The following is a 15,293-nucleotide window of genomic DNA, read 5'->3' on the forward strand; positions in this document are numbered from 1 at the left end:
TCAACTGCCTTATATTCCCCTGTTGGTCCTTGTCTTCTGTTAAAATTAGATAACCATGTGGTGAAGGATAGATTACTGGAGCTTGGTATTTTGTTGTTTCCAACCTTTATTCAGAGAGATTCCCCTTACACACACACCGCACCATACCTAAGCTCTCCTATAAAAAAATACAAGAGAGCCCCAATTGATACCCACCACCTGAACACAACACTAATTGATATAAATCATACAACTAACATCTTCTTCCACCAAAAACCATAGATACAGAGGGATTCCCATGGGAAAACCCATTGTGGCACTATTGCAGCTGTTGAGAAAAATAGCTGTGTGCAACGTTCATAATCTGAGATATCCTGGATCTGCAAAGTATCCAGGAAGTGTAAATACACACAAAATATTGCTCCTGCGGTGGAATGCTGATTTTGAAGATCAGCTGCTACACTCTGCTACACACTTAGGGAGGAAAAGTTTCTGGAAGACATGTTCCAGAAGATGGTTACCCTACAGATAAGCAGAAATAGTGAAACAGAGGGATGGAAATGGGTGACTGGGGTGGGGGGCTGGTGGTGGAGGGTGGGGGAAAGAGGAGGAAATAGCTGGAACTAGGATAGGAAAACACTGAACGTGTCCAATAGGCATACAATTCTCAAAACCTATGGTGAGAACAAGGACGGAAGCACAAAGGAGGGTAATCAAGAGTAACGTGACAGCATTGTAGATCAAGGGGTTACCCATGTGGAGAAAGAGAGACTCTAGCCATGAGAACAGGGGAGTGGGAGTTAATTAGAGGAATAGACAACCTGTTTTGCAGTCATGACCAGAAGTCCCAAATTATATGTTGCTTTCCAGGTTGCAGGGTAAGGGACATAATGGAGCAAGTGGAATTCTACGGGTACAATGCAGACATGTCCCCTCAAAGAAAAAGGGAGGCACTGCCAAATTTAGAGCCCCCTGGTTGTCTAGAAGCATGCGAGGCAAGATAAAGCAGAAAAAGAAAGCTTATGACTGTCACAGAAAACTAAATACTGCAGAAAGCCTAGAGGAGTATAGAAAGTACAGGGATGACGTAAAAAAGGAAATAAGGAAAGCAAAGAGAGGACATGAAAAAATATTAGCTGGTAAGATTAAAGAAAACCCAAAGATGTTTTATCAGTACACTAAGAACAAGAGGATAGTTAAGGAAAAGATGGGACCTATCAGGGATGATAAGGGTAACTTGTGTGTAGAAGCAGAGGACGTGGGTAGGGTTTAAAATGAATATTTTGTCTCCGTATTCACAAAGGAAAGGGATGATCCGGACGCAGTAGTTAAAGAGAGGTGTGAAATTTTGGATAAGGTAAATATAATGAGAGAGGAAGTACTAGAAGGACTGGAATCCTTGAAAGTTGATAAGTCACCAGGGCAGGATGGATTGTTTCCTAGGGCAGGATGGATTGTTTCCTAGGCTATTGAAGGAAGCCAGGGAGGAAATAGCGGATGCTCTGAGGATCATTTTCCAAACCTCACTAGATATAGGGGAGGTACCGGAGGACTGGAAGACTGCAAACGTAGTACCATTGTTTAAAAAAGGTACGAGGGAAAGGCCGAACAATTATAGGCCGGTCAGTCTTACCTCGGTGGTGGGCAAACTAATAGAATCAATACTGAGAGATAGGATAAACTGTCACTTGGAAAGGCATGGTTTAATCAGGGATAGTCAGCATGGATTTGTTCAGGGAAGGTCATGCCTTACAAATCTGATTGAATTCTTTGAGGAATTGACAAGGAGGATTGATGAGGGTAGTGCAGTGGATGTTGTCTACATGGATTTTAGTAAGGCATTTGACAAGATCCCACATGGCAGGCTGGTCAGAAACGTAAAAGCCCATGGGATACAGGGAAATGTGGTGAATTGGATCCAAAATTGGCTCAGTAACAGGAAACAAAGGGTAAAAGTCGATGGATGTCTTTGCGAATGGAAATCCATTTCCAGTGGTGTGCCACAGGGCTCAGTGTTGGGTCCCTTGCTGTTTGTGGTATATATTAATGATTTGGACTTGAATGTAGGGGGCATGATTGGCAAATTTGCAGATGATACAAAAATTGGCTGTGTGGTTGATAGTGAAGAGGATAGCTGTAGACGCCAAGAAGATATCAATGGGTTGGTGGAGTGGGCGGAAAAGTGGCAAATGGAGTTCAATCCGGAGAAGTGTGAGGTAATGCACTTAGGGAGGGCAAACAGTAAAAGGGAATACGCAGTAAACGGGAATATATTGAGAGGGGTAGAGGAAGTAAGAGACCTTGAAGTGCATGTGCACAGGTCCCTGAAGGTGGCAGTACAGGTAGATAAGGTTGTGAAGAAGTCATACGGAATGCTCTCCGTTATTAGCCGAGGTATAGAATACAAAAGCAGGGATGTAATGATAGAACTGTATAAAACGCTGGTAAGGCCACAGCTGGAGTATTGTGCACAGTTCTGGTCACCACATTAGAGGAAGGAGGTAATTGCTCTGGAGAGAGTGCAGAGAAGATTTACAAGAATGTTGCCAGGGTTTGAAAATTGCAGCCAAGAGGAGAGATTGGATAGGCTGGGGTTGTTTTCCTTGGAGCAGAGAAGGCTGAGGGAAGACTTGATTGAGGTGTACAAAATTATGAGGGGCCTTGATAGAGGAGACAGGAAGTACCTGTTTCCCCTAGCGGAGAGTTCAAGAACTAGAGGACATAGATTTAAGCTGATTGGCAGAAGGATTAGAGGGGACATGAGGAAAAACTTTTTTACCCAGAGGGTGGTGGGTTTATGGAATTCGCTGCCTGAATTGGTGGTAGAGGCAGGGACCCTCAACTCTTTTAAAAAGTACCTGGACCTGCACCTAAAGTGCTGTAAGCTGCAGGGCTACGGACCGGGTGCTGGAAGGTGGGATTAGAATGGGCACCTTGTTGTTCTTCGAGCTGGCGTGGACACGATGGGCCGAATGGCCCCCTTCTATGCTGTATTTTTTCTATGGTTCTATGGAAAAACTGAAAAGGGAAGGAAACCACCCAGTCAGTCGTCGTGGCTCACATAGGAACCAATGGCGTAGGAAAGAGTACGATGAAAGTCTTGCAGAGTTTAAGAAGTTACATTCTAAATGAAAATGCAAGGCTCGAGGATAGTAACCTCAGGATTATTCCCAATACCACATTGAACAGATTAGGAAAGGACATCAACACATGGCTAGAAAGATGGTGCACAAGGGAGGGTTTCAAATCCAAGGATATGGGGACAAGTTCTGGGGCAGGGGGAAAATTCTACAGAAAGGATGGTCATATCCTGAATTGACCTTGCAGAGAGGGTAAGTAAGGCAGTGGAAGAGAATTTAAACTAATGAGGCAGGAGGAGGGGCAAACAATGCAGATCTAAAAAGAGGAGAAATAAAGAGTGATGGAGGTAGAAAAGATAAAAGATAAAAGGCTCGACCTTCTGTGAGCTCATTCAGGGCAGCAGAAGTGTGATGGAACAGGATTTCTGCGTGCCACTTTGCCCTGATCATGCAGGGACAGGGGTCATTAGAATGGTCAGGCAGACAACCCATGCCTGTTAAGGCACAACAGGAGCATCCAGCTGCTCCGAAGGTGAGAGCCCAGGCCCTTAGAGGACCAAAGCTTAAAGTAACAAAATGATTTTTTCCACTTCCCGCAACCCCCCCCCCCCCCCACCATCCCCCACAAGTAAGCTTTGGCCAGAAATACATATGTTGCAGGCCCATAATTGAACGCATACCTACTGAAAGCAGGTGCGGGAATTGCTAGATGGAAGAGAGGTGCAATTGATGGAATTCCCAGAGTATCCCGAAAACACCTCCCAGGTGTGTCCCCAAAATGCTGCCAGCATGTAGGAAGGGTGGGCAGAAGATGCACCTGCACCTGGGTCAGAATATTAAGAGTAAATTAAATGGGGTCGAAATCTACACCCCTGGGAGCCAGACTTTCTAGGCTGCAGAAGTTAAATGTTATTATACAGAGCATGGGCTGATAGATGAAAGTTCAAATGCACACAGTAATACAGCACATAAGTGTGCAAAGTACAAAGAAATGACTACACTGGGAAAATAGAGACAAAATAAAAAAAACACATCAGGTCGAACATATAAATTTGCAGTACACGTTGCTATAGTGTACAGGAGCAGATGCAGTTGTAATGGATGACTTCAATTTACCAATTTAATTGTATTTTTTGAAGAAGTCATTGTCTACCTGGACTTTCAGAAAACTTTTGAAAAGGTACCGTGTAAGAGGCTTCGCCACAAGATAGAATCTGGGAATTAGTGGTAGTCTACTGTGCTGGTTTGAGAATTGGCTGAAGGCCAACAGGCAGAAAGTAATTGTCAATGGATTTGGATCTGCTTGGAGACCAGTCACCAGTGGCGCCCCAAAGGGACCGATGTTATGACCTTTGCTATTTACTATTTTCATTAATGATCTAGATGTAGGTGTTGGGGGAATGATCTGCAAGTTTGCAGACAATATCAAGGTACCTGCAAGAGTTAGGACTATAGAGGATGCTCGACTACTACAAGCAGTGCAAGATGTGCTGGGGGATTGGGCCCATGATTGACAAATGACTTTTAACATAGAAAAAAGCGCAGTGTTATGCATATGGGCAGGTCAATTGCTGAACATACATACACCCTTCAGGGAAAATAATTAAAGCCAGTGGTGAAAAAAAGAGATCTGGGCATTTTAGTGCATCAATCTCTACAGGTTCATGACCAATGCTGAAGTTATAGTGCTGGGGTGCATTTACAGGACAATTCACTATAAAGCAAAGCATACCAATTTGTCCTTGTACAAGACTTTGAATGGAATACTGTGTCCAGTTTTGGTCTCCTCACATGGTGGGTGCAGAGAAGGGCCACAAGATTATTTCCCAGTTTAAAGCTTCTTAGTTACGCAGATAGGCTCATACAACTGGGTCTCTATACTTTAAAGAAGCATAGACTATGGGTGATTTGATCAAGGTTCATAAGATATTGAAGGGACTAGATTGTGTTCGTGTAGACAATTTGGGGGTAACTTTAACCCCCCAGGACAGGCGGGAGTTAAAATTTCAAAAATGGGAAACCCGCCTCCAACTACCTACAGGCATTACAGGGAGGCAAAGCTTTCCATAACCACTAGCCCCCCTCCCATCCAAATCCCTGCTGAGATTGCCCACCTGACTGGAGGTTACCTTACTGCAACCCCCTCCATCTCCCCCCAACACTGAGGTAGGTTCCATGCCTTTGCTCCCCATCCTCTCCCTCTCCTTCACCCATCCTCCTCCTCCACACCTTCCCTCTCTCCCCATAATCCTGTCCCCTATTCCCTACCCTTCCCCTCCTCTTGCTTTTCACACATTGTTGGTGGTATAATCACAATATTAATTGACCAACTATAAATAATGCCAAGTAAGGCATACAATTCTTTTAGAATTTCACACATTGGATTTTTTTTGTCAGAGAATATAATGAAATGTTAATTAAAAGATAGTTGCTCACATCATTTATCTGCTAGTGCATTGCAAGCTTCATTCTCTGCTGTCAGCGACAATGTCCAATGACTCTTACCTGGATACTACAAACAACGCCTGTTGCTGTTACTTACAACAAATCTGGCTATGCTACTTAATCCTGAAACCACTAAACATTATTCGTTTATAAATGATAACAGGTCCAGCTGAAATATGATGCGACCTTAAAAAGCGTCATCAAGGACAACCTGTGTTTGCCTTTATCCTCAAACTATTTTTGACGTGTTCTATAGCAGGTACAACGGCTGGTTCCAAGGACATCTTAACATATTTTACTGAGTGATCACCTCAATTTTAATTAATCGCTTAGATCTCGCAATCCCCCCAAAAACGCCCAAGACATACGAACGATTACATTTTATTTTTTTGCTGCCCTGCCCGGGATTATGGTGTCAATAAAACAAAAATAAATAAACAACGCACCTGACCTCACCGATGAAGTGAAATGTATTATGACCTCTTGCTCAAAACAATCTGCAGGTAGCAGGTGGGCTATCTGTGGTTGGGTGGTGGGGGGGGCACGGTTCGCAATGAATGATCCCGCTCCTTATTGCTAGTTGTCTGCAAATAGATTAGGAGGCCGGTGTGGGTCGGGCTGCGCGCGCGCTCCGGGGAGTGGCAGCACCTGTGCGTCGCGTGACGGTGCCCGGTCTCCTCTCCTGTCGCTGCAGCTACCTGCTCACGGTCACCATGTCGGCCTCCGCTGCAAATCCTAACAGTAACTCCAACGCCGTGACTTTCCCTACTCCTCGGGTAACTTTACCTCTCGGGACCTCGGTTCTGCAAACCTACTCCGGAGCCTTCATCTGTTTGGAGATTGTGAGTAGTCGCTGTAATCCCGTCGCAAGACCTGCCGCAGGTGCTGGGCGGTGGCGCCTCGCGTGTTGACTTACTGGTTAACGATCTTCTCTTTTTTTTTACCCAAAGTTGTTCGGGGGGCTGGTGTGGATCCTGATCGCCTCGTCCAATGTCCCCGTGCCTTTATTGCAAGGCTGGGTGATGTTTGTGTCCGTCACCATGTTCGTGTGCTCGTCACTGTACCTGTGTGTGTATCTCTGCGGACTGGCAGACAAACTGGATACCGACTGGAATTTGGTGGTGAGTAAATGTCGCTTGTTGTCACTGGGGATCCCATCACCCTGTGAAAAGTCTGTCGCTGATATTGCCGCTCGGAAAATCTCAGCTCAGCACCTGAATTATAAGATGTAGCACGGAGCCAGTGTTAAGTTACCTGTTTGCAAACTCTTGAAGATGATCCCGTTTTAAAGCGATATGTAAAATCTGGCATCCGGAAGCTTCGAAACTAAAGTACCTTTTATTTTTCACCTTTTGTGAAGCAAAAAATCAGAAAATTGATTGTTGGTGTACTGTGGTATTGCAGGGAGCGAGAGCATCTCCGAAATGGTTTTACTTTGGTTTGTAGCAGGGCAAGTTTGCTGGTGTGAAACTTGCCTTTTAATTTATCAATTTCAGAACCTAAAATTAAAAAGAATAAAACTGGGACTATGAAACAAAAACACAATTTGCTGAGGATAAGTAAGTTAATAGTTTGGATGTATCCTTGGTCGGTATGTATAGAATGTTATAGCACAGAAATGGGGCCATTTGGCTCATTAACTCTGCATCAGTATTTTTCTCCACACGAGCTATCTAGTCAAATTTCACTGTTTGCTCCCCATAGCTTTAATCTTTTTTAAACAACTATCTGTACTACTGTGGGAAATTATCTTTTTTAAAGGTACAATTTATGCAAATTTATTTTTAAAAGAATTTAAGGACAAAATTTCACACAATCATCCTCCATGTAAAGATTTTTTTTCATAACCCCTCATTTAATCCTTTGTCAAACATTGGTACCAGTGGTGTCTGTGTTGGTACAGGAGCAATCCAAGCTGTTTGTGTTGGGTTATATGTTGGTACAGGGGTGTCCAATGGGTTTTTATGTTGATACAGGAGTATCTAATGCCAACACGTGCCTGGGTGTATTAATGTTGTGTTTGGCGTGTGGTGCTGGAATACTGTGCAGTGGATGTGTGCACTCTTACACTCCTGTTCACTCTCTTCCCAGCAGGAGTACTGGATTGGAATCAGATGACCTTCCCTGTTTCTACCTTCAGGCTGAGGTCAATTGTAATACCCCAACAGCCATCTTAACTGAGATAACTAACTCAAACCTGAATGGGAATTCAAATTGAGACCTTCTGACCTGATTTATTCTGACTTCAGGTGGTACTTGGGAATTATGATATCTGGCTACATCTTGGCTATCATAATGCACATTTTATATAGTGTATTTAATGTAGTAACTTCACAAGTGTAATCATACAAAAATGGAAAACAAGGTGATATTAGGTCAGATAACTAAAAGCTTGGTCAAAGTAGGTTTTAAAAAGTGTCTTAAAGGAGGAGAGAGGTTTAGGGAGGGAATTCCAGAGCTTAGAGTCTAGAGGGCTGAAAGTACGGCTGCCAACGGAGGGCTGAAGGAAGTGGGGTACACAAGGCTGGATTTGGAGGAATGTAGAGTTCTTGGAGTGTTGTAGGGCTGGAGGAGGTTAGAGATGGAGAGTGGCGAGGCCATCGGGGGAATTGAACATGAGGATGAGAATTTTAAAATTGAGCCAATGTAGGCCAGCACACATTGGGGTGATGGTTGAACGTGACTTGATGCGGGTTAGGATACGGGCAGCAGAGTTTTGAGATGAGCTCAAGTATATGACGAGTAGAGATTGAGGACTGGCCAGGAGAGCATTGCAATAGTTAAGTCTGAAGGTAACGAAGGCATGGATGAGGGTTCCAGCAGCAAGTGGGCTGAAGCAGTGGCGAAGATGGGAGATGTAGGCGGCCTTTGTGGTGGAGAGGATATGGGGTCGGAAGGTCAGCACAGCCGAGGTTGCAATCAGTCTTGTTCAGCCTGAGACAGTGGTCAGGGAGGGGATGGAATCAGCAAGGGATCGGAGTTTGCGGTGGGGGCCAAAGACAATGGCATTGGTCTTCCCATTGTTTAATTGGAGGAAATTGCAGCTCATCCAGTACTGGATCGGACAAGCAGCCTGACAACACAGTGGCAGTGGAGGGGTTGAGAGAGATGGTGGTGGGGTAAAGCTGAGTGTTAGTGTACGTGTGTCTTTGCATGATGGCACCAAGCGACAGCATATAAATGAGAGATAGGAGGAGGACAAGAATAGATCTTTGGGCGATTCCAGTGGTAATGGCATGGAGGCAGCAAAGCAAAAGAAGCCATTGCTGGAGATTCTCTGGCTACGACTGGATGGGTAAGAGTGGAACCAAGCGAGGGCAGTCCCACTCAGCTGGACAACGCAGGAGAGATGGAGGAGGATGGTGTGGTCAACCATGTCAAACGCTGCAGACAAACAGAGAAGGATGGGGAGGGATAGTTTACCACAGTCATAGGATATAATTTGTCACTTCAATTAGGGCCATTTCATTGCTGTGGCAGGTGTGGGAATGGTGACCCTAATTGGAGAGGTGCAAACATGGGAGTTGCAGAAAAGATGGGCACGTATTTGGGAGGCGACAACACATTCAAGGACTTTGGAGAGAAAAGGAAGGTTGGAGATGGGATGGTAGTTTTCAAAGTCAGGAGTCAAGGGTGGGTTTTTCAATTGGGAGGGGGGGGCAGTACCTGTTAACAAAATCAGCTAGCATGGGGGCCAGGAAGGGAAGTTTGGTGGTCAGCAGTTTAGTGGGAATATGGTAAGAGATCAGGAGGCGGTTCTTGTGGACAAGAAGGGCTCAGAACATGAGGGGAGCTAGAAGAGAAACTAGAGAAAGATGTAAGTTCAGGACTATATCAGGGGAACCTTGGGGAAAACTTGGTTTACTGGGCAAGGGGAAAGTAGGGATGTGGCAGAGGCAACTGAATGGATAGTCTTGGAGGGCGTGGAGGTGAGGGATTTAAGAGGACTGTTTGTAGTTGAGAAAAGAAGCTGGTGGCTATCTTTGCATTCTAGAATGATCCTGGAGTAGTGAGTAGTTTTTGGCAGAGAAGAGCAGGGCCTGATAGTGCTTGAAGTGCTCCAGCCAATCTGGCAATGAATGGCTAAACCAGTTGTGCGCCGTATACGTTCAAGTCTGCATCCCTTGGACTTAAGGCAGTGATGATATAGGCCCATAGCAGGGGGTGTGACCAGGGTGGGCAAGAGTAAGGGATTTACTGGGGACAAGGACATCAAAGGTGGAGGTTAGGTATGATTGAATAGATTGATAGCTGCAGAGGTATCATGGCAAATGGAGGGCTAAGACCAGACAGCTGGGGTTTGAAAGTGACTTTGGGGGAGGGGGAGAAGGAAGGAAGGAAGGGAGTGTTTTCCAAGGGGTGGATGCAGAAGGAAGTGGGGTTGGAAGGGAGATGAGTGAGGGATACAAGGTAGTGATCAGAGATGGTTTTGTCTGTGATTGATTCGAACGGAATAGAGTCCACGTGAGATGGCAGGGTCAAGGGGTGACCATGAATATGGGTACGAGAGTTTATATGGAGGGAGTGGTTAAGGGAGGACAGGGCACAGTGAACTCCGAGGAGAGAGAGCAATGTGAGTTGATATGAAGACTGAAATCACTGACGATAAGTTGTTCGGTGCAGAGGATATCTGAGAAACTTGGTGTGGGCTTGGTTGGCGATAGAGAACTATGATTTTAAAGGAGAGGCGAGAGGGGTGGCATAAGGTGAGGTGCTCAAACAAGAAGGTGCCAGAGGAGTAAGGGGACAGATCAAGGTGCAGTTTGGTGATGAGGACCCCCCTGCCACTGTGGAGGTTTAGACTGGACAGGTGGTAGAAGGTATACTAGGTGGGGAGGCTTCAGTAAGGCCTTATCACCCCTGAGCCAAATTTCTGTCAAGTCCATGGTGTCACTGCAATCATGCACAATAAGATGGCAAAGGCCTTGTTCAAAAGTGAACGGACATTCTGGAGGTAGATGCAGAGAGGGGGCAGTGACTGTTGCGCTGACCATCCATGGGGTCAGCGGTTGGAGGTGAGAGTGGGAAGAGAGCAGGTTGAGAAGATTAACCCTCCGCGGGCGCGGTAAGGAGACCTTGGCGAGAGAATAGGATGGGGCAGTTGGTGCTGATCATGAGGCTGCGATGAGTGCCTCGATGGGGTGGCCCTTCTGAGAGTGACAGTGGAAAGCTGTGGGCTTATTCAAGAGGGAGTCAAGTCTGTAACGGTGGCGAGAGTAGGAAGGTAGAGGAATATTGAAGGATTGGGGGGGGCAAAGTACCTGAGAGGGGACAAATGAAAGGAGAAATGACCGGGTAATGGAGATGAGAAGGGTCCAAGAGGTTTAAACATGTAATGGGGTTTGTTTTGGCGCGACAGCCAAAATGCATCTGAATGGACGTGGAAATTCAGATTACAGTCTAACCTCGGTGGTGGGCAAATTATTGGAATCAATTCTGAGGGACTGCATAAATCGTCATTTAGAAAGGCACGGGTTAATCAAGGACAGTCAGCATGGGTTTAAGGGAAGGTCGTGTCTGACTAACTTGATTGAATTTTTGAGGCGGTAACAAGCAGGGTCGATGAGGGTAACACGTTTGATGTCGTGTACATGGATTTTAGCAAGGCTTTTGACACGTTCCACATGACAGACTCGTCAAAAAAGTAAAAGCCCATGGGATCCAAGGGAAAGTGGCTAGTTGGATCCAAAATTGGCTCAGTGGCAGGAAGCAAAGGGTAATGGTTGACAGGTGTTTGAGACTGGAAGGCTGTTTCCAGTGGGGTTCCACAAGGCTCAGTATTAGGTCCCTTGCTTTTTGTGGTATATATTAATGATTTGGATTTAAATGTGGGGGACTTGATCAAGAAGTTTGCAGATGATACAGAAATTGGCCATGTGGTTGATAGTGAGGCGGAAAGCTGTAGACTGCAGGAAAATATCAATGGACTGGGCAGGTGGGCAGAAAAGTGGCAAATGAAATGCAATCCGGAGAAGTGTGAGGTAATGCATTTGGGGAGGGCAAACAAGGCGAGGGAATGCACAATAAATGGGAGGATACTGAGGTGTAGAAGAACAGAGAGACCTTGGAGTGCATGTCCACAGACTCCTGAAGGTAGCAGGACAAGTAGATAAGATGGTTTAAAAAGGCATACAGGATACTTTCCTTTATCGGCCAAGGCATAGAATATAAGAGCAGGGAGGTAATGCTGGAACTGTATAAAACATTGGTTAGGCCACAGCTTGAGAATTGCGTACAGTTCTGTCACATTACAGGAAAGATGTGATTGCGCTAGAGAGGGTACAGGGGAGATTTACGAGGATGTTGCTAGGGCTGGAGAATTTTAGCTATGAGAAAAGATTGGATAGGCTAGGGTTGTTTTCTTTGGAACAAAGGAGGCTGAGGGGTGATTTAATTGAGGTGTATAAAATTATGACAGGACTAGATAGAGTGGATAGGGAGGACCTATTTCCCTTAGAGGGGTCAGTGACCAGGGGGCATAGATTTAAAGTAATTGTTAGAAGGATTAGAGGGGAGCTGAGGAGAAATCTTTCACCCAGAGGGTGGTGGGGGTCTGGAACTCACTGCCTGAAAGGTTGGTAGAGGCAGAAACCCTCAACTCATCTTAAAAAGTACTTGGATGGGCACTTGAAGTGCCGTAACCTACAGGGCTATGGACCAAGTGCGGGAAAGTGGAAGTAAGCTGGATTAAGCTCTTTCGGCCGACATGAGCACAATGGCCTCATTCTGTGCCGTAACTTTCTATGATACATGGGCATGGCAAAGATTAGGATAGATGTCCTGGTTGTAAACCAAGAATAGGGAGGAGAAGACTGAGTGTCCAAAGTTAAAAGTCAGAGGTACTGTGGTCGATGAAGTTGACTTGTCGATAGGGTGGAGTCAGCTTGGAGCACTGACAAACTAATGGCCAGGTTCAGAGACTGGTTTGGAGGGCAAGTGAGTGCCGGACTATTTGAGGGGCAGAGTATCTTAAGACAAGTTTAATTTGAGCAATTTTGACTTATTTATTTTGTTCACTACGCAATTTATATGTAACTTCAGACAAATCGAATTGATTTGTGTAGTAAATGATAGAACAGCTTGATAAATATTGAACTGAGACCCAGATAGGATGTGGAAAATGGTAAGCGTGGCCCTGCACAACTTTCAAAAGTAAAGCTAGCTTCCCCTCAACGTGGAAATTTTGCTGCTGTCAAGTTACGCCCAATTATCCTCCCAATCTCATCAGAATATGCTCGAACTTAAAATGGGTTAAATGTGCATAAATCATTGTAAACAATCAGGGCCCAAGGGAATACTGAACCCACACCAGTATATTTCTTTGAGCTGTAAAATTTAAGTTTCAACTCATTTAACCATCATTCAGGCACAGCGTGCTTATGACTTATTTCTAGCTGTGCCTGAAAATCTGGATACAATGAGACCGCCCCCCGGGCCCTCGAACAAGTGCAATTGGAGGATACTTGTATTTGAGAGTTGGGCGTGGCCAGCTTTGTGGGTGGAAATTCGTCTGGACGTAGAGTTTGATGGACAGCCGTAAAAGATCGGAGATTTGGGTGTATTGTAGTAATGCACATAACTCGCTTACACCCAAAATTCCACGATCTTTTAAGCCACGTAATTTGTTTGCGCCCAGATTACAGGGAGAGCCTGGGCGCAAATGTGGAGGAAACTCCAGGCCAAGCTCGTTCTTTCCGGTACCTCAACAAAGTGGCTGTTCTTCCTGACTATTGGCATGCTATTCTACACACGAGAGGGGGAGACCGTATGCACTTTCCAATGGAGGTCAGTGGATAGTGATCAAGAGCACGAACCCTGGCTGATTTTTTTTTTCAGACCAATCGTAACAGCTGAACTGCAACTCTGGCTCAGATCAGTTAATTTAACACCTACTTGGGCTCAACAAAGGACCTAGTCTCTGACTCGGTTTCACATTGCCTTTACCAACTGAGTCAACAGGGAGCCAGAATGTGTTACTTTTGTCTTAATTTTTACTTAGATTTTCCTTATCCAGAACCCTATTGTGGCAAAGGAGACAAGGACTGAGAATGCAGGGTGGTCTCTCTGAGCTTCTGAAAGCAGCTGTAATGTAACTGGAGAAGTTTCCAAGGCTTCTTCGACAGCACCTCCCAAACCCGCGACCTCTACCACCTAGAAGGACAAGGGCAGCAAGCACATGGGAACAACACCACCTGCACGTTTCCCTCCAAGTCATACACCATCCTGACTTGAAAATATATCGCAGTTCCTTCATCGTCGCTGGGTCAAAATCCTGGAACTCCCTACCTAACAGCACTGTAGGAGAACCTTCACCACATGCATTGCAGCGGCTCACCACCACCTTCTAAAAGGCAATAAATGCTGGCCTTGCCAGTGACGCCCGCATCCCACAAACAAATTTTTTTTTTTTTTTAAATCCAGCAGGAAAATTTCCCTTAGTAAATGGTAATGGGTGTCCAGCATCATTTGGTTTATTGTACAAGTGCAGCTTTTGACTCCTTCAGCAGTTGCTGGTTGAATACATGACCCTAGTGTATGGGTAGAACATAAGCATCTGGCAGTTCGATTTGGACATGTGCATTGTAAATTTATGTCCTCATTACAATGGCATCTGTCTGTTGTATTGCAAAATCTCATCAAAGTTTTGAATAAGATCTACCAACAAGATGGGCGAATGCTGATTTGTATTGTAGTTGTGTCTTGCACATGATCTAAGATTGCTTGATGCTGTTGTAAGTTAAAAATGAATCTCTTCCCAATATTGGTATCTGTAATAAATATTTGTGCATCCAATAATTCAGTTTTTATGAGGTGGGAGAAATGTGACAAAAGGCAAATCTACAATCCAGTTTTATAGAATTGTTCTGAATTGAGAAATCTTTTCCTATGCTAGTTCCCAAAAAGTCAGTTAATGTAAATGTTACTGAAGTTTTATCAGTCGGTTGTATCGGAAGGCAAGTTCCTCCTATGGTGGAAACCCTCCTTTCGCTTGAAATTTGTGGTAAACCATGTTAATACTATTGACAGACACTCCCTCACTTCATTATTTATCACTGACAAAGTGGGGTTCAAATAAAATGGAGGTCATTGTACAATGTGCTGAACGTACATGCAAGTGACCAAATATTCTGGTGCATTTTGTCCATATGCTGTGTATTTGTGGTCCCATTATGCAATCGTTTATTTTATGCAGCAGTGTTTGTTTTTTGTGACCTAACATGTTCCATAGTGAAGGATGAGTTAATTACTGTGATCACATCTTGTGGTACCTGACGTACAGATGGGTAAGAAGCAGGATGGTAACTCAGTTTAAAAAGCAAAGACTACAATCAATTGGTGTATCATGGTCTTGGCAACTCTGGGTTAGGGAAGGAAATAAATCAGCCAGGGTTCTTGCTTCTGATTGCAAATTCACTAATCCCTGCTGCAAAGTACATGTGTGGACATTGGTTGAAGATAGGACCATACCTGCAATGGTTGAGTAGCATGTCAATACACGTGAATAATAGGCACTTGGGTGAAGTACTGGATGATGGTTGTGAAGCCATACCACAGTGAGGAATGAGTGTCTTCAGGAGAAGGCAGCAAGTTAGAAAAATTTGAATGTAAAAGTTCAAGAAAGGGAGCTGATGTGGAGAAAGTAAGAATTTATTTATGGAGTGGAGAAAGAGAAAAATGTGGAATGAATGAGAGCAGGAGAAGAATTCAATGCAAAAGAACTAAGACGAGGGTATGTAAAGATGACCAGAAATGTTAAAGTAACTATCAGGCTTCCACTTTACTGTGGGC

General features: G+C 44.7%; 1 protein-coding gene across 2 annotated transcripts in view; it reads left to right on the forward strand.

The window, feature by feature from the left end:
* The first annotated feature begins 6,108 nt into the window (after nucleotides 1-6,108).
* Nucleotides 6,109-15,293, forward strand: part of mal2 (mal, T cell differentiation protein 2) — a 50,437-nt gene continuing 41,252 nt past the window's right edge. The window contains exons 1-2 of one of the 2 annotated variants that reach the window (XM_067980847.1): nucleotides 6,109-6,346; nucleotides 6,455-6,625. In XM_067980847.1, the coding sequence (XP_067836948.1) occupies nucleotides 6,218-6,346; nucleotides 6,455-6,625 (300 nt within the window). In that variant the 5' untranslated portion in view covers nucleotides 6,109-6,217. The remainder of the gene's footprint in view (nucleotides 6,347-6,454; nucleotides 6,626-15,293) is intronic. The other variant, XM_067980839.1, reaches the window with a different exon arrangement.

The sequence above is a fragment of the Heptranchias perlo genome, chromosome 3 (genome assembly GCF_035084215.1).
Source record: "Heptranchias perlo isolate sHepPer1 chromosome 3, sHepPer1.hap1, whole genome shotgun sequence".
NCBI lineage: Eukaryota > Metazoa > Chordata > Chondrichthyes > Hexanchiformes > Hexanchidae > Heptranchias > Heptranchias perlo.